We start from the raw sequence: 21,068 nt of genomic DNA on the forward strand, positions 1-21,068 counted from the left end.
CCACAGTGGGGAGGTTGGCTTCAGCACGCATTGTTCTGCAGCTCAGTGATTCAGACACTCTGAACTCAGGCACTCGCCTCAAGCTAATAATTTTCTCAGATGGTGCCTCTCCCGTGCCAGCTCTGTCTTACCTGCTTGTTATGGCCCTGAGAGTGAAATATGCTTTGGAAAAAGAAAAGAGAGGATATAGAAAGCGCTGGATTTTAGTTATGTAAGTGGTGCTTGGCCTTATGAGGCTGTTGACATGTTTTGGAGGACAAATTCACAGAGAGGGAGTGATGCTGGGTGGTGGTTTTTATATTTTATATTTAGTGTGTGTGTGTGTGTGTGTGTGTGTGTATCAGATGCAATATAAAGGATAACTCTATCCTACTTAGAGCAATGTCTGATATCTGTTTTCTCCTTGTTTTCTATAGTTTGGGATTGTGGATGCTGATGGAGGCTTGAGTCTCTGGCAGACCAACACAAGTGGAAGCACACCCAAACCATACCTCGTAAGATACTCAAAGCTGATTGAGTGGATTTTTCTTCTATATCCCCTGAGTGTCCTGTTTTTGTTTCTGCCACCCTTCTTTTTGTTTACTCCTCTCCTGCTTTATTATTACCATCACTGTCACTTTGTTTCTCTCTACCAGACTCTGCAGTGCCACAACAAGACGGCTAATGACTTTGTCTTTGTGGGCTCTTCGTCCCTCATCGCCACTGCGGGTCTTTCAACAGACAACAGGTCCCACACACTTTCCAGTCAAATGAATCCTCTGCCACCTCTCATTAAATGCTGGATCTGCTGTGTCTGATAATAGGTCCTGTAATTAAAATGTTGGAAAATATTGTAATCTGGTCGTTTTTGACTCCACAGGAATGTGTGTCTGTGGGACACTCTAGTGACTCCTGCTAACAGCCTGGTGCACGGTAAGATGCTGCACAGAATTCGTTTATTTAGTAATATCGTTGGTGCTGCAATGATTAATAAAGTAGTAAAACCAAACTGGATGTTATTGTTATGCAAATTAGCAAAAAAAAAATCTCAAAACACCTCAGATGTTATTACATGGTGTGTGTGTGTGTTCTTATTTTATTTTTCTTATTTATTTATTTATTTATTTATTTTTAGCTGTGTCTTTTATAATGGGGGGGTTCATAAACTATTGGGGGCCAGGAAACTTCACCCTGTCATAATCCTAACATTTATCCATCCATCAATTTTGTCTTTTATTTATTTATTTTTTAAAGCTTATCCACCTCAGGGTCTGTCCCAGCCTGTCCCAGCTGTCTGTCCCTTGGGTCATCAGTCTATCGCAGGGCCAATTTAGAATCAGCAGTTAACCTACTGTGCATATCTTTGGACTGCCTGGCCTGGTACTTTCAGGTGCTCCATTGTTTCCCAAGGGGTCGTCACAGCAGATGGATCTGTAGGTTCAGTCCAAAGACGTGCATATTAGGCTAAATGCTGATTCTAGATGGGCAGTAGGTGCGTGTGCCTTGCTGAGCCCTGTGATGGACTGGTGGCCAATTCAAGGTGTACTCCACCCGCTGACAACAGGGAATTGGACAAGAGGATGGATGAATGGTTGTGCATATAGTTTTAATAGTTTTGCAGGCTCCTTGTTATAGCTCACAGATTTCGGGGGATTGCAAGACACCCACATTGAGAACCGCTGTTCTGTAATAATAAATTAAATATCTTCTGGGTTTGGAAAGGTGGCCAGAAAACAAACTACCGTATTTTCCGGAGTATAAGTCGCACTTTTTTTCATAGTTTGGCTGGGGGTGCGACCTATACTCCGGAGCGACGTATATGTGACATTTATAACACATGAACCAAAATACTCCAGCCACTTGACATCTCCGTGAACTGCAGCTTTAAGGCAGTCTTGCGTAACCTGTGGGCGCAGTGGATGATGGATGGAGAGCACAGCTTAACGGCAACTGGGAGAATGCGCCACCCAATTTTCCTGGAAGTCATTGGATGGATCAAGAAAACATGGGCTTCAGTGACAAACCATCCTGTTGGGATTCAGAAAGGCTGGAATAATTGGAACTGCAGCTGACGACGAGTCTGACTAACGCGACACAGAAGAGGAAGCGGCGCTTCGTCTACGGAGTGTACGGAATTGTTTAGAAGTGACACCGAGGATGAAGAATTCAATGGATTGATGGTTTGGTTAACTTGTTAGTATGTTCTTTATGCTATGGTTATCTGAATAACTTAATGTTACGTTAACATACTGTAGCGATTCTCTTAGTTAGAGAGCGTGTTGATGTTGTGGGATTTCGGACTGTTCGGGAGGTTCGTGAAGGCAGCATGGAGAGAGAGAAAAAGACCGAGAGCTTGCCTGTGTGTGTGTTGCTGTTCCGCTGTTGTAGTTGTGGTTGGCGTGGCTGTGGCCTACAGCAGCCGTTTTTCTGTTAATAAAGACGACCTTTGTTGTGAATATCGCCGGCTTTGGAAGTGTGTTTACAACGTTACAATACCGAACACGTGTTCGTTGTGCGTCATGTAGCTGAATGTGCTACGTTAGCATAACGTAGGTGTAACCGTGTTCGTCCTGTTCTTTAATCCATTATTATTTTAAATTGCCGTTCAAGATGGAATTTGTGCTCTGAGTCTCGGATTCTATCAACCCCCCGCCCCCCAAAAAGTGCGACTTATAGTCCAGTGCGACCTATATATGTTTTTTTCTTCTTTATTATGCATTTTTTGGCTGGTGCGACCTATACTCCGGAGCGACGTATAGTCCGAAAAATACGGTAAATCGAATGCTGAAAAACATTTAAGAACTATGATTGACATTTTTCTCCTGTGTATACCCCTCTCTCTCGCTCCTTAGCTTTCTGCTGCCACGAGTCCGGTGCCACCGTGCTCTCAATGGCCCCCAGGCAGCAGCTGCTTATCACAGGGGGGAGGAAGGGCTGGATCAGCGTGTTGGAGCTTTCCCACAAGCACCAGCGGCAGAGCTTCCAGGCCCATGACTCACCGGTCAAAGCACTGGCCATCGATCCAACTGAGGATTGCTTTATCAGTGGATCAGCTGAAGGCAACATTAAGGTATATTGGCAAGTCTCTTTCATTGGTGTGATAAAATATTTGTTTAATCGATATGCCAGTTTATAGGTATGCAGCAGTTTAGTTTATAGTGGAAAGCAGACAGTTTGCTGCATTGGAGAATCTTCCAGAAAGGATAAGTTTGAGTTTCTTCTTGAGATCTTTAATTTTACATTAGAGCATCGCTGGGTACAGTGATTCTAAAAATCTATATGAAGAGACTTTTGATCATTTCCTCTACCCTTGTGAACTCGTCCCTGCAGAACTGTCCTGCAGGGTGTTTGGCACCCAGATGTGAACGTCTCTAACTCAGTCAGAGCAGTGTTGCATTTATCCGCGGAGACAGTGAGCTCCAGCAAAGCAATACGAATCCAATGTCACTTGTGATTAGCCACCTGCTCAAGACAGCTGTGTGACTGATGGAAACTAACGTGTAAGGTGAAAGTGGGTTGACACTGCAAAAGGCAGAGGAGAGGGCGCTGAATGAAGCGGCAGGTGGATGAGGTGAATGTCTTCAGCTAATATATTTCCAGAGACAGCAGGTCTTTTTTTATCTTTTTGACTTGAATATGCTGCTGCAGATCACACAGCTGTCACTCCAAGGATGAAGCCCCTGTGTCACGCAGATGTAGTGGCGGGGGAGTGTTGCGGTGCACATCTGCTTGAAATTCAAATGACTTTCACTCTGGATAATTGTTCAAAGCTTCAAAGCTGTGTGTTAGGTTACTCATCTGAAGTCTTTAATTGTATGCTGACTGTCTGAAAATTGAAAACGGTTGTGTTGCACATTTATAAGCTCTCCAAGTGTTTGAGTGTGGGAGAGAGTGGGATCTTGAAGATTAACTAATATATACGGGCTTCAGTAAATGAAATACCTTATTAAATAATGAAGATTCCACACTGGGAATACGACTCAAACGATCTAAGTTGTTCGGAGCCTGTCACGGTCTTCAGTGAAAGCTCAGTTTTTTTCTTTCTCTTTTTTTTTTTTTTTTTTTTTCCCTCAACAATCCTGTAAGGAGGCCACGATGCTTTGGTACAATATTTTGTTACAATGTAGTCGAGTAGACGGGAGAGTGGGGAAAGACCTGCAGCAAAGGGCAGCAGGTCCTAACCAGAACGCAGTCAGTTGCGTTTAGTCCTCTTCTGCAAGGAGAGACGTCGCAAACAGGTCGCAATCATCTGTGCAAACTGATGATCTGCAACATGTTGCAATCTAATTTCCTTCAGGATCAATAAAGTATCTATATGTCTGCATTTAATTGCAAACCTTCGCGTCTGTCTGAGAATGATTGCAGTCTGACTCAGACTGTCATTGTTTGGAGACTGATCACTTCTTACCAGGTGACCTTGCAATCCCTGATCCAAATTAAAGAGTAGTTAGTGACTTTTCAACCTTAGAGTCAGAGCATCTGGGAGAATGACAGGGCTTCTCAGCAGGTTCAGGTTTTTTTTCAGTAAAAGTGAGAGAAACATTCTCACTTCTACTGAAGCAAACTTCGTAAACCATACTGTCTGATTTTCAAATCTTCCCTGCTTTCACCAGGTTTGGAGCCTGTCCACGCACTGTCTCCTCTACACCTTTCCAAACGAACACGCTCGCCAGTCGCTGTTCAGGAACCTCGGCACGGGTGTGATGCAGATCGAGGTGGGACCAGCTAACCACATCTTCTCCTGCGGTGCCGACGGAACCATGAAGTTGAGGATCCTCCCAAACCGCTTCAGCGTTACGAACAACAACCACGGCAACCTCAAGAACGATGTGAAATTCTTCATATAGACGGAACAGTGTGGCACGAAAGCAGTTTATATAAGCAGAGGCACTATTTTGGACGGTACGTGTCGTACCTGATTGGAAGAATGGCGGCTGTCGCTTCATTTTCGGGGAAGAATGTCTTTCATGTTTAGGATTTCTAGGCTTTCACAGAGAGCGAGCTTGTCATTTGATCGAGCGTGACCGTGCTGTGAAACCTGCTGTGATTCATGCAAATCCAAATTTGGCTTAAAAGCCAGCCAACCACAGGAGCTTTTACAAAGTGTTTTAAAATGTAGAGAAAGGCGAGCACAGGGTAACAAGTGAAGGCCACCTTCAGTCAGAATCAACTAAAGGAGAGACAAAAGACCAAGCTGCAGATTCTGCACAAGACAAACTGCCATCTCTGTCTCTACTGAACAGCACATAGAAAGCAGTTTTTGCACAGGAAGTGACGCTGTAGGAGCAGGTGTGAAATATAAACCTGTAGCATGCAGCACTGTTCTAATTAACATCATCTACCTTCTAGTTTGTATTAGAAATCAGCTGTGATGGTAGGAGCTCTTCTGGAAGTGTTGAGGTGATCCTTTAGAGGTTTCAGAGCCCCTCGGCACAAAGCGGAAAGACCAGCGGGCATCGTACAAAGCACATTGTATCCAGTCACAAGGTTTCCCGACATGTTCTTTTGCTCCAGATAAACCAGTTTGGTTGGAAGAATCAGGACACTTCGCAGCGAGCCAGTTTAATGTTGCCGTTGTTGTTAATTTTATGCACCTGGTTGTAACCTAACTGGACTTGAAATGAACACAGGAAGTTGAGTTCATGAATATGGTAATAATAAACACATTTCATGAACTTAAAGCAGCAGTTTAACATTTCTGGGAAATTCTCTCATTGGTTTTCTGATAAGGTTACAGGACAGAGTTTTAGACCACGCTCATGTTTGTCTGTTTAAATACGAGCCTTCATTGAGCTGCTGGGTGGCTTAGAGCTAAAACTGGAAATGGGGAGACGGCAAGGAACAGTAGCAAAATCAGCCTACCAGCACTTACTGTTCTGCGATCCACGCGTTCATAGGTGGCTAGCCCAGACCTACTTTTTACTCCTGTACACACAATTGGTGAGAAGTAAAGGTGCCCCTTGGCAAATTTTGTTACTGCTAGATGAAGCCAAGAGAATATTTTCCACATTAAGCTAACAGGCTGTCTTTATGTTTGACAGACAGGCATGAAAGTGGTGTCAGTGTTCTCATCGAGCATTGCCAGAAGGCAAATATTTTCCAAAATGTTGAACTGCTCCTTAAACCAAGCTTGCAGGAATTTGTAGACTTGAGTTTGTACACTAATCAGCCAAACATTTAAACCACTGACACGTGAAGTGTGTAACATTTGTCATCCATTACATTGCAATGTTCTACTGGAAAACCTCGGGTCCCAACTTTCAACCATACAAGCATACCTCCCTCCCACCCCCCACGGCAGCAGTCTCACACCACAAAAACTGCTCAGGAACAGCTTGAAGAACTTGGAAAAGAGCCCAAACACCCAAATTCTAATGTGATCTGCACCAGAACAAGCCTCCATCTTGGAGACCCCCACTTCACAGCCCTACAGGATCTGATGCACTGACCCCAAACCACAGGAGACCCCCAGAGAGGTTGCACTCAGTGTCTCAACAGATCAGAGCTGTTCATTTGGGCAGCTTTGGGAATCTGCCTGTCTTTACGATGGTTTAATGCTGCGGCTGATCGGTGTATGAGGGCCACCACCCCGTGGACTGACTGAGTGCACCAATTTTTTTTCTATATATTTGCACATATAAATTTACCTAAATTATATGTAGTGTAAAGCATATAAGGATAGAAGGCAGGATGATGACAAAGCAGGCCTAGTCTCTGGTGATGAGATAATAGAATAATGAGATATTTGTCTATCACGGCCTAGATTTAACCAATGGTATTAATTATTAAGTGTCCTTAATCTCTGAAGACTATTTCTGCCAACCTGACACAGTACTAGTACTGCAGGTCCTGCTCATGTTGATCATTATTAATATTCAGTTGCACAAAGTAGCTTTAATTTAGAAAGTCGATGTGGGACACCATAAATAATTACACCTTTCTGGGTGCATTTTGTTTTGGAGACGTTAAGGTTATGAACATGTAGCAGGAAGGGGGTTTGGGTGGGGAAGTTGCATTTTCTGGAAGTTCAGTTGGAAATGTTTTATTCCCGTAACCCTTTCATTGACTCCCAAGTTTAGTTTTTCACGTGGACCATGATTGACAGCTGCCTTTTGAAACAATATTGTTTGCCTTATTTTGATTTTATTAGACTTACTTTGCTCTTTCTTTTGTCACACTTAACCATTGATTTTTCTTTCTTTTTTTTAAATTTCTTTTTACATCATCAAAATGCAGCACATTGCTATCAGTACATGGTTGGAAAATACAATCTAGGTTGCTGTATAACATGATGCGTCTTCCACTTGAATAAGGAAGGGGCTCTCGCAAACAGCAGAGTTAATCCATTAAGCTAATTGCCCATAGAGCCTTGTTTTGCTGCTGTAGGGAAGTAAATATAGATTAGCTTTGATTTCAGGGTGGATGAAGTGAAGAAAACCTTTATATGAAGTGGGTTTATCACATTTACGTGTGTGTGTGTGTGCGCGCGTGCGTGTGTGTAAATATGAAGATCCATAAACTAGCTCCTCATAATACTTACATAATCACAACAACTAGTCGTAGATTGGTGGTAGGTAATGACAAAAGCTACTTTATGAAGAAAATCATTATGTCGAAGCAGGTATATTTATGAAAATGTTCATATTTAGAATTATACTGTTCAAATTGCAAATATAATCTTACTCATTTTTCTTCTCTTTTTATTTGTCACTGTTTGTTTCTTTTTGGTTGTTTTTAATTTTCTGATATGGACTTGGAAAAACATTTCTATTTTTGGTTGGCATTTTTTGTTTGTTTTCCATACCAGTTAAAGTGTTTGAAGGTTCCTGTGTACTCCTGCAGCAGATGGACAATAAAATGAGTTTTAGCAAAGCCAAATGATATCTGCTCCTACAGACACTGGAGAATAAAATAATTTTTTTAAATCTAATACTGTTCATTGTTCTTTTAAAGACTCTCCAACATTTCAGCTTCATATTACAGGTTGTGGGGGGGGGGGGGGGGGGGGGGGTCATTTGACTTGATCATAAAGCGGGTTAACAAATCAAGCTTATTAAACATGCTCGAATTGAATTGAAAATGTGACTTTGATCAGATTATTCTAATTTTATAGTGGAGATATTGTAAAAATCAGTGTATTATATACAGAAAATGTAGTGACGTAATAAAAGCTTATATAAGGAGCAGATGTTTTCTGTAATGTTGGTGCACTGTGACACACCAACATTACATCTGGATTTTCACTCAGAGTGTAAGAACTGTACACACTCGTGTTCATCTGCATATTAACACAAATCTTATACATACCATACTATTACCCAAAGCCAGCTGATACTGGGGAAGCAATTGTGGAGAAAACCAGTCAACCTTTTCATACTCTTATTCCACCTCCTGTGATTATGCACCGTTTAAAGGCTCATTTTCAGCTCTGCCTATTTTTGCACTCTGCTAGCGCAGCTGGGTGGAGCCTCTTGGTTAATCATAGGGAATACACTGTACTATCTCCTCCTACGTTTAAGCCATTTAACTCTCTTCTCATTGGCTGCCTCTCACACACCAATTAGTTTCAGCTGCTTTGGTGTTAATAACAGAGGCGTAACAATGAGACAACCCCCCCCAGAACAGGAATGATTTTACAGGTGGAGGCCTCTGACATTTTTCCCTTCCTCATCTTTTCACTAGTTTTGCATTTGGCTGGGGTCAGTGTGGTGGAATCGAACCCAGACCGTCTAGCTGTGAGGCAACCATGCTAACCACCATGCTGCCCCACAATTGAGCCATCAAACAATGTGATATCCTTTTGTTCCTAGCACATTACCCAGCCCATATCAGTGTAGATATCAGCATAATTTTTTTTCCCATTGAGATGTGCAAAGTGGTCCTTTAATTTTTTGAGAAGTGTATATACTGTATATAAGAGTTCTTACTGTAAGGTGACCACTGCACAACCCAAGTTAAAGTTAAATAATTTAAATGTATTTTTCTTTTCAATAACTAACAGTTGGAGTATTAAAGTTAAACTTTGTTTCTAGACTGAATCACTTTCTTTCCTTAAAAAAAGTGAGAGAATAAAAGCACCTCTGCACTGATAACAATTAGGTGGCGATCATAGCAATTACTGTAAGGGCCACTGGACAATTTTTGTCTCCGTGTAAAACCACAAAAGATCTGAAATGAGCAATCAACGTGTGATTCAAGTGCAGACTTTCAGAGCGAAGTGAAAGGGTTTGACAAAAAAATTGCATGCATAATTATATGCATTTTAGGTGTTACTTTGGGTGGCGGGGGGGCAAATTATTGGACAAAAGGTTATTAACAATTTTGATGCAAATCCCTCAGTCAGTGATTTCCTAAAGTCTTGAAGGCTCGTCTGCCTTCACACGCATACACTTAATCCATAGCTTCAACTCTTCTAAGAAGGCTTTCCACAATGTTTAGGAGTGTTTATGGGAATTTTTCCAGAATCTCACTGAGAGGTCAGTCACTGATGTTTGACAAGAAGTCCTGCCTCACAGTCTGCGCTCTAATTCATCCAAAAGGTGTTCCATCAGGTTGAGGTCGGGATTCTGTGCAGGCCACTCAAGTTCTTCCACACCAAACTCACTCATCCATGTCTTTATGGTCTTTGCTTTGTGCACTGGTGTGTGGTCATGTTGGAACAGGAAGGGGCCATCCCCAAACTGTTCCCACAGAGTTGGGAGCATGAAATTGTCCAAAATGTCTTCCTTTTATCCAATTCCTGAAAAACAGCCCCACACCATAATCCCCCCCACCACCAAACTTTACACTTGGCACAATGCAGTCAGACAAGTACCGTTCCGGCAACCACCAAACCCAGACTCATCCATCAGATTGCCAGACAGAGAACACGTCTCCACTGCTCTAGAGTCCAGTGACAGGGTGCTGCATCCAACACTTTGCATTGCTCTTGGTGATGTAAGGCTTGGATGTACGTAGCTGCTCAGCCACAGAACCTCATTCCATGAAGCTCTCTATGCACAGTTCTTGAGCTGATCTGAAGGCCACATAACATTTAGAGGTCTGTAGTGATTGACTGCAGAAAGTTGGTGGCCTCTTTGCATTGTGCGGCCTCAGCATTCGCTGACCCCGCTTTGTTGTTCCCAGTCACTTTCACTTTGTTATAAAACCACTAACAGTTGACTGGAATATTTAGTAGTGAGGAAATGTCACGACTGGACTTGTTTTCCAGGTGGCATCCGCTCCTGAGAGCGACCAATTCTTTTGTAGAAGCAGTCTGCATGCATGCCTAGGTGCTCGGTTTATACACCTGAATTCAATGATTTGGATGGGTGAGGGAATACTTTTGGCAATATAGTGTATGTGAAATGAATCTGTCATATCGCATTTTGTTTACATTTTAAAACCTCAGCTCTTTACATGCTAAAGATCTTCCTCAGTGCCGCGGTTGCATGTTAGCAAGTGTCCCAAATCTGCCAGAAAAACAGGGCCCTAGCATAAAAAGTTTGCTTCAGTGGTCAGTAAGTTCTTATTAACCTACAATAACTGACATTTTTGGACACAACATTGACATTTGGAGTGGCATTTCCAACCGCCTGACAATCTTATAGCTTTCCCCTCTGGGGCCCCTTAGCCAGCGAGTATAGGTACAGATATACAGGCAGGGGGAAGGGGAGGGGTGATTAGAGTGAGTACCTGCTGCTGCCAAAAACGACGAGTGTTGAGAGTGAACCAGCAATGTGAAGCTGTGTGTGTGTGTGTGTGTGTGTGTGTGTGTGTGTGTGTGTGTGTACGTGTGTGTGTGTGTGTGTGTGTGTGTGTACGTGTGTGTGTGTGTGTGTGTGTGTGTGTAGCAGTTAAATAAGCAGAAAGTCACTGAAACCAAGCAGAGCTGCAGATGCAGAGGATAATCTTCAGGAGGTCCCTCACTACAATGACATTCACATTACACACTCTCATTAGATACATGAAAATAAAAACAAAGCATCTTTAGCTGTTTAAGTAGTAAACAATTAATTTTTATTCTTAATTAGTTCATTTTTATAGAAGCACAGTCGTTTCATTCGGCACGTTTGAGTACAAGCTTATTGAAACTTTAAGAGAAACAATTAAATACATGAAAAACTGGTTAATTTTCTACATGAATCATTGAGCGCTGGTGTTGAGTGCGTGTTTAGCATCGACTGACGTTAACCAGGTGTAATAACCAATTAGTTTCTCCTCATGGTGGCTGAAATTGAAGACACTTTATTTGATCTTTATTTTAGACTCCTTGAGATTTGATTAGTGACACTTCAGAATAAATTTTGAGGGTCACTTTGTGCATTTCCCTAGAGAGGAAAAGTATGCACACACACACGCACGCACGCACGCACACACCAGGATAAGAAAAGTAGACAGAAGGGGAGACTGAGCTTGTAGGTTGGTCAGTTCTTGAAGTCATTTGATTGGCTGGCTGAGGAGCTCACAGCTTGGCGTAGTCCTTCAGGATAACCTCCAGCTTCTGACTCAGCATGATGTTCCCTCTAACCTTCAGCTTGCCAGAGAAGAAGGCCTAGCAAAACAACAAAGAAACACTTGAGCATTTTTTTTTTTTTCCTTTTCCTCCCAAGGAGGCACAGTCTCTTCTGTTTAGTACCAGGCTGGCTGGTAATCGTTTTCAAGAACAAAGAGAAAGCAAAAAAACAGGCCAAGACGCCTGCAGCTAACACCAATAAGGTCTCGGACAAAAGGGAATCTGTGGCCACGGGTTCTCTGGCAGCAGAACAATCAAAGAATACTTATATTCATAAGATCCAAAGCTGTGTGCGCAGCAGTGAAGTTCCTTTACCGGGCAAACTGAACCACTGCTGACTTGCACCGCTTTCCTCAGATTCAAAAATCAATCACCTGATGGGGTTATGATGACCCTGCAATGACAGCAATGTCCCTTTCAACCCCACCAACTAATCTTCCTCCAGCTGCCCGCAGGATCTTCAGCACCCAGCCTGATGATGCTCTTTGTTAAGAGCACGCACGCATGCACACACGCACACACACACACACACACACACTCCTCAGATCAATATCAAGCGCTCGGGGAGGCATATAAATTCTTTACAGTGATGGCCATCACCACTGACAGATGGGATGCTACAGACATAACAAGTAGTGTCGATTGATTACTCCCACCAAGGGCTTTTTGATCTGATGGATCATTGCTTTTATTTTTTTTTTATCTGACATGACGAGATCAGGGAGGTAGTCGTTACAGATTGAAGGGCTCCTCAAAGGCGCTTTCCCTTTAATTAGAATGTGCTGGAAGTGATTTGTAACTTTCCAAAGAAGACACGATTTAAAATATGAGGATATATTTTTGTTTTTTAAACTGCTTTGTTATAAGGTTTTTGTCAGAAATACTTCCCAGTGTGAGCACAGAGACTTTAAAGAGACAGCAGTGTGAAGCAGGTACATGACTAAAAACAACACAAACAAACAACACAACACAAGGTCACTCTCCGCACCACAAGCAATTAACATGTCACAGCAGAGGTTTATTGCGACTCAACAGTCACCTTCTGAGGGTTGAGTTTCCCCTGCACCACCTCCAAGAAGTCTTCGTCTGACACAGTGAAGGTCACGTCCACCTTTCCGCTGTAAGGCCCCTTGTGCAATGCCCCACTGCCACTCTTCAGATCAATGGCTAGAGGAAGAAACAAATAAAAATCAAAGTCTTACATTACACCTGAATGGCTTATTTCACTTTATGTCAGACATAGTTCTTCAGCCATTAATGGTCCACTGCATGACTCGTTAGCAAAATGTCAGTCTGGGTCAGGTTAACCTGTGACCTGTGTTTTAACCTTTGTTTCATGGGTCACTGTTAGAGCCAAATCATGTGATTTCGAGTTCTGACATGCTGGGAAAAAAAGAAAGAAAGAAAGAAAGAAAAAAAAACAAAAAACAAAACTGGATGAAGACCATCAAAGATAAATTTACTACGGGACACTCCAGTGAGCTGCAGCACAATCAATTCAATGTCGACAGGAGGTCTGCGGGGGTGTAAATCCATCACAGAATCACTCTTGACCCTCTCTAGGGAAATATAAATGTGCAAACCACAAATCATCCAAGCAACATGAGCACTAGCCTTTTTTGTCATATGTTTAGCAGACCTATTACAAAACAGTGAATCCACCTTGGCATAAGTGGACCATCCCATTTCAAAGTTACAGTTTAAGTCTATTTAGTTCATCTTTCAGCTGCTTCCTTTAGGGATCATCTGCCTCCATCTCACTTTATCAACATCCTTCCTTTGTTGCACCATCCCTCTGCACGTCCTCTTTCACGACATTCACGAATCTTCTCTGTGGTCTTCCCCTTTTCCTTCCTGCCTGTCCATTGCTTTGGATGGTTGACCCCAGGTATTTAAACTCATCCACCTTCACACCTCTGCTCCTTGCAGCTTCACCTTTCCATCTGTCTCCCTCTCATTCACCCACATGTATTCTCTTTTGCTTCTACTGATTTTTATGCCTCTTCTCTCCAGAGCATACCTCTGCCACTCCAGGCCCTCTCCCACTTTCTCCCTACTTTCACTACAGATCACAATGTTGTCTGCAAACATCACAATCCACAGATATTTGTGGTCTATTTATTTAATGCATATAAAATGTACATTATCTTGGCTTTCTGTAAAGCTCAGAACTTTATCTCTACTTGCTGCAGTTTTTCTTGCTTTTATCATATGAATTTTTAATATCCAAACCAATAGACAAGAGGTGAAGAAGCGAGTGCAGGCAGGGTGGAGTGGGTGGAAGCAAGTGTCAGGGGTCATTTGTGGCAGAAGGATAGCAGCAAGAGTGAAAGGGAATGTTTACAAAATGGTAGTGAGACCTGTGATGATGTATGGTTTGGAGACAGGAGGCTGAGTTGGAGGTGGCAGAGTTGAAGATGTTAAGAATTTCACTGAGAGTGACCAGGACGGACAAAATTAGAAATAAGTATGTCAGAGGGACAGCTCAGGGTAGGGGCAGTCTTGCTGCCTCTCCAGTGCACCTGTTGTCACATTCATTTGCACCAAAGCATGAAACTGATTCACAATGGTCTGTTCCACTGATATCCGTGATGTTAAACTAACTTTGCATTATTACTGTGATGATTGAAGGTTCCCTTTATTTATTCCAGCAGTGTAATTACCTGAAGTGAGCTTATGTTACACAGCATTCAGTACACTTACTCCACTGTGCCGCTTTCTTCCCGTCTTTCGTGATCTCCCAGCCAAACACAGCATTCACCTTCTTGACCAGCTCTGAGCCCAAGTCTTTAATACGACGGCCAATTTCTGCAAACACCAGCTCGCTCTGAAGGCCGCCTCCCTGCACGAGTAAGTAAAAATGACAGAAAAGCTCATCTCCAGTCCTTTCAAATTCATTTTCATGATGTGTCCAAAGTACTAATTTATTTTGTCCAAGTTACCCACAGATATATGACAAGATAAAGAGGTCAGAATCAGATTAAAAGGAGCTTGGGAGAACTGTCAATTGAATGGCGTATTTTCCAACTGATGTACCTGAGGGAGATTTTCTGGAGAAGTTCCTGATGCGCCGTGTAAATCCACATAGGCTCCTGCCAGCACGACTGCATCTGTCTCCTTTACCTGTATGAGAGAGACAGGCGCTGAAGCTTCTCACTGAAACTCAATATTTAACTATTTATCCCTAAAATCAGTTATGGGGATTGTGTCCAAACCAAACTTAAAAACACTCACTTTGCACTGGATGTGAACTCTGTTGCCTTCCTTCCACATCTCAGTCTGCAGCGACTGACCCGGCATCACGGGCTTCACAAAGCGAACCTGTGCAACAAAGACAAGTGAGGGTGGAGGAGTTGATGGATCTATAACATTTTCAACATTCAACCAGCCTTAGAGATTACTCTGAAATATTCCACCTTTTGTTTGTTTGTTTGTTTGTTTTATTTTAATTAAATCTTTTCTCCCGTGAATTATGGTCACATTAGAAATTAATCTGCACTTGGGGCCTCGGGGGCCGCGTGCTTGGCTTGTGCTGGGGGTGCCGGCCTGCGGGGGGGGATGGGTGCTCATTGCCTCTGGCTCTCTGGACTCTTGCCCTTTGGCCGTGGGGGCTCCATCTGGGGTCTGCACGCGGTTGCCATCAGGATGTGTGGCCTCAGGTCTTCTGAGCTCCTAGTGGGGTGTGGATGGCCTGGGTCCCCTGGGTCCCCTGGGTCCTTTCCTATTCGCCTCTGGATCGCAGGGGGCATGGTTGCAGTTTCTACCCTCATTGAGTACATTCCATGACAGAGGTGCATACACACACATTACTGCAAATAGCAAAATTGTGTGTGTGTGTGTGTATGTATATGTATAGATATGTGAATGTGTGTATGTATGCATGTATGTATATATATATTTATCTTCGAGTATTTTTTCTTTCCTTTCCCCCCTTTGTCCCCCCCCCCCCCTTTTTTTCCCTCTTTTCTATCCCTTTCCTATAGAAAACTTATAGAGCTGTGCTTGTAAAAGCAAATATGTTTGGTACATCAGTGCATTCGGATCATCGTTCCGATTGTGAAAACTGCCAGACATGACAGGCTTAAAAAAAAAAAAAAATTAATCTGAACTGTAATTCGTCATGTTTTCAGATGTATTGTAAATGGCTTGCTTTAAACTGATATCTTGCAGATCATGTGCAGATGCATGATATATATCCATATTATTATAGCCACTTCTCTCTTCCACTCCTTTTGCAGGCATGTTTCCGTCACAAAAAGCCTATTTCCAAAGTAGAAAAGGAATTTCATATCACATATTTCATATCAATTAAAGGCCTTCTGACAGAAATCAGGAGATGAAACCATAAAAAACAGTGTCAACAGCATTACAGAGCCCCCCCCCCCCCCCACACACACACACACACACAAAAAAAAAAGTAAATTCAGTGACATCATTACAGCAGAGTCATGCTGTGATGGAAATAAGGAGGGAGCAATCTGACGCTGAATTAGATTATAAAATATGTTAATGCGACTCCGTCCATGACTGAAGTGTGAGACATCATGAAAATGAATAAGAGAATATTAAACTATTGTCACACTGCTGGGTGCAAAGGATGACGTTAACCTGGAAAGCAATTTGCCTAAAGAAGCTGAGGCAGCTGTCCAAGTGGCAATGCTGAAAGAAAAATTAAATGCTGGCTAACATCTCAGCAAAGTGGCTGACCATGATGTTGATACTTTATGGCAGAATATTAATTTTGCAGGTCTTCTTTTGCATTTTTATTGAGTTAATTCTGACTCCAGAAAATTAGACTTCAACTTCAGTCAAAGGTAATCTAAGCCAAATGCCCCCCCCCCCCGGAGAAAGCCCATCTGTGGACAGCTTGAATGGCAGGTTTGGATAATATCTGTCCTTAATTGTCTCTTTGAGAAAACTAACAAATGTGCAGGGTTTTCCCTACATCATCTGATTTGGTGGGGACAGGTGGACCACAGTGATGATCTACCCGGTCCTTCACCTGCCATCCCAGCTCCCGTTTCCCCTTTTCCACTTTTTTATTGACAGTTTGTTAATACCATCGTTAATTTACAGTTAGATTTGTTTGTTGAGAGGTTCAGCTGTAACCCACAAGCTACTTGTGTGTCATCAGGGTTACTTTAGGGGGTCGATCTCCATTTATCTTTGGTATTACACAGATGAAGACTTGCTGGTTAGCTTTTAGAGCACTTACAGCAGTCTTCTTTTCACCCTCTCTCGAAATCAAAGGGGTCAACAGTGACATAAGAAATTCTCTGAAATCACTAAAGTGGTCTTTGCATGTGCTCCAAAGACTCATTCACAGTATCACAGAGTTTCAAAATCACAGGTAACGCTCACCTTGATGGCCTTGAATCTGGAGGGGTCATTGTCGGCAAACTGCTTGAGGACGTGTCTCGCAGCGAAGCCAAAGGAACACAGGCCGTGCAGGATGGGAGCCTTGAAGCCTGAACAGACAGCATTGTGAAATACAGCGTGTCATGTATAAATAAGGCCAAGATGCATCTAAAATGCATGCAGGGAAAGATTTAGTCCTGAGCAAAACAACATGCTAGACTCTAACCTCCCATAGCAGCAAAGCTGGGGTCTATATGAAGAGGGTTCCAGTCTCCACTCAGACGATACAAGGCAGCCTGTGACCACAGGGGAAACAGAAATTGTTTAGATCTATATCTAATTCATAAACCCCTGAACTTCTCACGTACAGATTTGGGATGAAATTAAATTATCATGAAAGCAATAGAAGAGATACCTAAAATAAGAATGTCTTTGAAGTAATACAGTCACAGTAATTTAAATTGCTTAAGGGATTTAGTTTTATATTCCTCTTTTATTTTTGCTGCATCACACAGTCAGCATTTCCACCCCCCCCCCCCCACCCCCCCCCCCGCCCCAACACACACAGCCAACCCCCAACACTTCTGCCGCTCTTTTAAGAAAAGAAAAGAAAAAAAAAACTTTACAATTATTTCAGACCTACAAAACAATCTCATATCACCACCCATATATTATAAATGCAGCTAATTTATTGTGCAGCAAAACCCACACAGACTCACTCACTTGGTCTCTTGTGGTCGAATCAATCACAACAGCATCTGGTGAGCGTTTAGGAGGAGGAACAGGAGGCTGGAGGCAGGAAAACACAAACACATTTTGAAAAATTGACATTAGCTAACATTTAAGAGGCTTCTTACGCTTTCCTTTTTTAGCTAAACACCTCACATACAGAAAACTTACTTTGGCTTTCTCTGAGCTTCGCTTTCCTCCAAAGCCTCCAGCACCGACAACAAACACTGAGAACTGGTTGTAGCACACCAGCTCATTACCACTGTAAGTATTCACTGCAGGGAGCACAATTTTTGCATCTTATGAGAAATATCAGAGGCAGTGGGGGCATTCAATGCCACAGTTTAATAATAGATTTTATGTTAAAGCTGTACATACAAAATGTCAGTCATGTAGTGAATTGCATGCAAAAATAAAGAAATTAAAAAAAAATACAACTCCTGTACTTTTATCTTTGAACTCAGTAGCTGGTTTCAGTCTTGCCCTCTGCACACATAGATCTCTTTGTTTTTACACCATTTCACCATTGTAATTATTACATTCTGTCATTTTTACATAGCATAACCTTTTTTGGAAACTGGCTATACACACACACACACACACACACACACACACACACACACACACACACACACACACACACACACACTCATGAGACACTTCATTAATTAGATTTCGCTAGAACCAGGTTGGATACTCTTGTCTTCAAAACTGCCTTAATTATTTCTACAAAGACTTTTTGGGAAGCACATCCCAGAACAAACACAAAAATTCCATAGTAAACAAATTAGAGAAAGTACATACTGCACTCTTGTACAGGGGTGAATACTACATAATGGCTTTCTATTTATATCATCTATAACAATAGGCCTGATTTAAGGTCTTGTGATTCACAAGGTATTCACATCATGTTATACTCGTGTGTACAGGAATACTACTACATAATGCACCCATACTACATCATCTCCTGATACCAATGCATTATGCATAGCATCACTATCATCATAAGGATCGTAAGCATCCCTAGTGTGGCAAAGAAATTGGATGACAGTAAACTCAACACAATTACACTTATGATTAACTGAAACAATAAACAGTACAGAAAAAAAACCTGCCACACCTGTCAGAGCAGGAGGAAACACATGAATAACCACATGAATGCAGAGGAACAATTAGCAGCTATCAGAAGGAATCTAATTCCCTTCATATTTGACACACTGGCTGATTAATTTAATTAAGTCAATTCAAAACATAACAGGCATGGAGAGGAACAGAGCTGTTCCTACAATACAGCCCGTGACAGGCTGTCTTACTGAAAAAATGACTTTATTTGAACAGAAGCTGACTGATTTAGTGCGCAGGAAGACGCTTCATAAAATTTTCCTCTGTCAAGTTTCTAAGGACCCTCACGTCCCAGGCTATTTGTTTTAAGCTGGATTAATTATAGATCAGAGTGGCTTTAATATCATCCATCTCTATGGACTTGTCCAACAAAAATAAGAGCCGCTCTCAGTCCCTACGGACACAAATTGTAAATTAACTTGTATTAATTCAGCCTGAGAGGCAACTTTCAGGAAGAAACACATTAATGTAGTAAAAAAAAAAAATGAATATGGAATAAATTTAGTGTATGATACAACTTGTGTGCCCTAAATGGCAGGAGAAAAAAAAAACCAAAACCCAACTCACCATCCAAGAGGATGACAGCTCCAGATCCTTTGTCCAACACGTCTGCTATCGTGGCCTCAGAGGTGAGTTCACCTGATAATGGATTTTATTTATTCAGTTACAGTCCTGCACACCATTACTCCACTAGTTGTATCCTTCACGGCATATTCAAGTCACAAAATATCTTTAAATTATTTTAAATTTCATAAGCTTCATTTAATAATGCCTGGTACAACTGTGACATATTCCACACAACCCCCCCCCCCCCAAAAAAGCCTTGTAACAAATCTCCAAACTTCAATTGATCTTCAAGTCTTTAATTACAGATTAATTAATCAGAAAATTAATCTGCAGTAGGTTAATTGCTAAATTCAATTTTCAAGCAAAAATACCAAAACTTACAAGGATGTGTTATTTCTCCTTGTGTTAAATTATGGGGAACGTTTCAGTCTGATTCCTGAAATATCTTCAACAGCAGCAGCAAAGGTTGAAAACAAGCTATTAAAGATAAATCCCTCAGTCTATGTAATGGTAATGCATGAGCTGCAGTGTTGTATACTGTAGCCCAATTTAGGCTAAAATGACATTTTTTTGTTGCCAGTATTCTTTTCTTTTCCATTTATTTATCTAGTGCCAAACCACAACAACAGTTGACTGCAACCTCATTTCCCACAGTGGATGCATGTTTGATTTGGCACACATCTTATGCCCTTTTGATGCCCTTCCTGATGCAACAGTCCCATTTTTCCGGGAATGAGGCCGGGAGTAGGAGTCCACTAGCTTCTGACCTCCTGAGGATGGATTTGTGTCTCCTCGCAGTCTCAAACCAGGAATCTTTCTTGTGAGAAGCAAATGTGTTGACCAGTACACCACAGAGCCACAATGCCCCGTTTCAAAAACCAACCAATGTACATGGTTACAATCTCAGAAACCTTGCTGGATAGAACAAAATTATTCTGGTTTTTTTTATGGATTCATTGGACAGAGACTGAAATAGTCACCAAACTTCAATGGCTCTTCAATTCTTCAATTACAGATTAGTCAATCAGACATGGGCCACCTCTTTTTTTTTTTGTCCTCTCCTGCACACATTTTTCCCAATCTTTATGAAATTTGGATGATTCGATGCTTAGGCCATGCGATATTTTACATGTTTCATGAACAAACATTGGTGGGTGCGGCCAAATAAATTCAACCTAATAATATTTTGTAATGAGACTACGTTACAGAACTGACACATCTGGCCTAAGGCAAAAATGATTCACATGATCAAAAATGCCCAGTTATAACAACAATGCTACACAGCTTTCATGCTCTCTGTCTCTTATGTACTTTCAGCTACAAACATGCGTCCAACCCTCTGCAGGTCAAAGCTTCATGCCGCTGCCAGCTTTGAAAACTGCATGCCAGCTGCAAGGACAGAGAGCCTGTTGCCGCAGCTGTGAGCGAGTCCTGCAAGAAGGCAGCAGTAGCTGCCAGAGTCAGCAGCTGCAAACAAGCTGCTTCATCTCCCAGAAATATCATGTTATCTGCAGTAATTAAAAAAAAAACATTATCAGAGAAAATACCTGAAGTTGGAAGAGGTTTGTAAAGCTCCAAGTACTGTTCTCCATGCAATACCTGGAAAAAAATAAAATAAAATAAATGTTTAAAAAAAGATTACAGCAGTCGTGACATATAATCATAAAAAAGTCAAAGCCTCAGTTATTGTTACGGTTCTTCTGTGCAAGACTGTGTGAAATTTTATAACATGGGTGCTTTTTTAAATGCCAACTTGTGCTTCCTCGTACTCCCTCTCCTCCCAGTACACAGAAACTGTCACCCCCCCCCGCCATGATCT

General features: G+C 41.9%; 2 protein-coding genes across 4 annotated transcripts in view; one reads left to right on the forward strand and one right to left on the reverse strand.

Annotated features, from left to right (window-relative positions):
• Positions 1 to 7,909, forward strand: part of dmxl1 (Dmx like 1) — a 65,295-nt gene extending 57,386 nt beyond the window's left edge. For all 3 annotated transcript variants that reach the window (XM_030736957.1, XM_030736958.1, XM_030736959.1), the window contains 5 exons: positions 417 to 494; positions 636 to 727; positions 860 to 912; positions 2,832 to 3,049; positions 4,593 to 7,909. In XM_030736957.1, the coding sequence (XP_030592817.1) occupies positions 417 to 494; positions 636 to 727; positions 860 to 912; positions 2,832 to 3,049; positions 4,593 to 4,826 (675 nt within the window). In that variant the 3' untranslated portion in view covers positions 4,827 to 7,909. The remainder of the gene's footprint in view (positions 1 to 416; positions 495 to 635; positions 728 to 859; positions 913 to 2,831; positions 3,050 to 4,592) is intronic.
• Positions 7,910 to 10,958: 3,049 nt separating this feature from the next.
• Positions 10,959 to 21,068, reverse strand: part of hsd17b4 (hydroxysteroid (17-beta) dehydrogenase 4) — a 35,638-nt gene continuing 25,528 nt past the window's right edge. Inside the window, exons 15-25 of the mRNA XM_030737284.1 lie at positions 20,797 to 20,848; positions 19,250 to 19,321; positions 17,732 to 17,835; positions 17,555 to 17,620; positions 17,058 to 17,127; positions 16,835 to 16,941; positions 14,708 to 14,794; positions 14,510 to 14,596; positions 14,177 to 14,315; positions 12,513 to 12,640; positions 10,959 to 11,512 (exon numbers count right to left, since the gene is read on the reverse strand). Of these exons, the coding sequence (XP_030593144.1) occupies positions 11,423 to 11,512; positions 12,513 to 12,640; positions 14,177 to 14,315; positions 14,510 to 14,596; positions 14,708 to 14,794; positions 16,835 to 16,941; positions 17,058 to 17,127; positions 17,555 to 17,620; positions 17,732 to 17,835; positions 19,250 to 19,321; positions 20,797 to 20,848 (1,002 nt within the window). The 3' untranslated portion in view covers positions 10,959 to 11,422. The remainder of the gene's footprint in view (positions 11,513 to 12,512; positions 12,641 to 14,176; positions 14,316 to 14,509; positions 14,597 to 14,707; positions 14,795 to 16,834; positions 16,942 to 17,057; positions 17,128 to 17,554; positions 17,621 to 17,731; positions 17,836 to 19,249; positions 19,322 to 20,796; positions 20,849 to 21,068) is intronic.

Source organism: Archocentrus centrarchus, chromosome 9 (genome assembly GCF_007364275.1).
Source record: "Archocentrus centrarchus isolate MPI-CPG fArcCen1 chromosome 9, fArcCen1, whole genome shotgun sequence".
NCBI classification, from domain to species: Eukaryota; Metazoa; Chordata; class Actinopteri; order Cichliformes; family Cichlidae; genus Archocentrus; species Archocentrus centrarchus.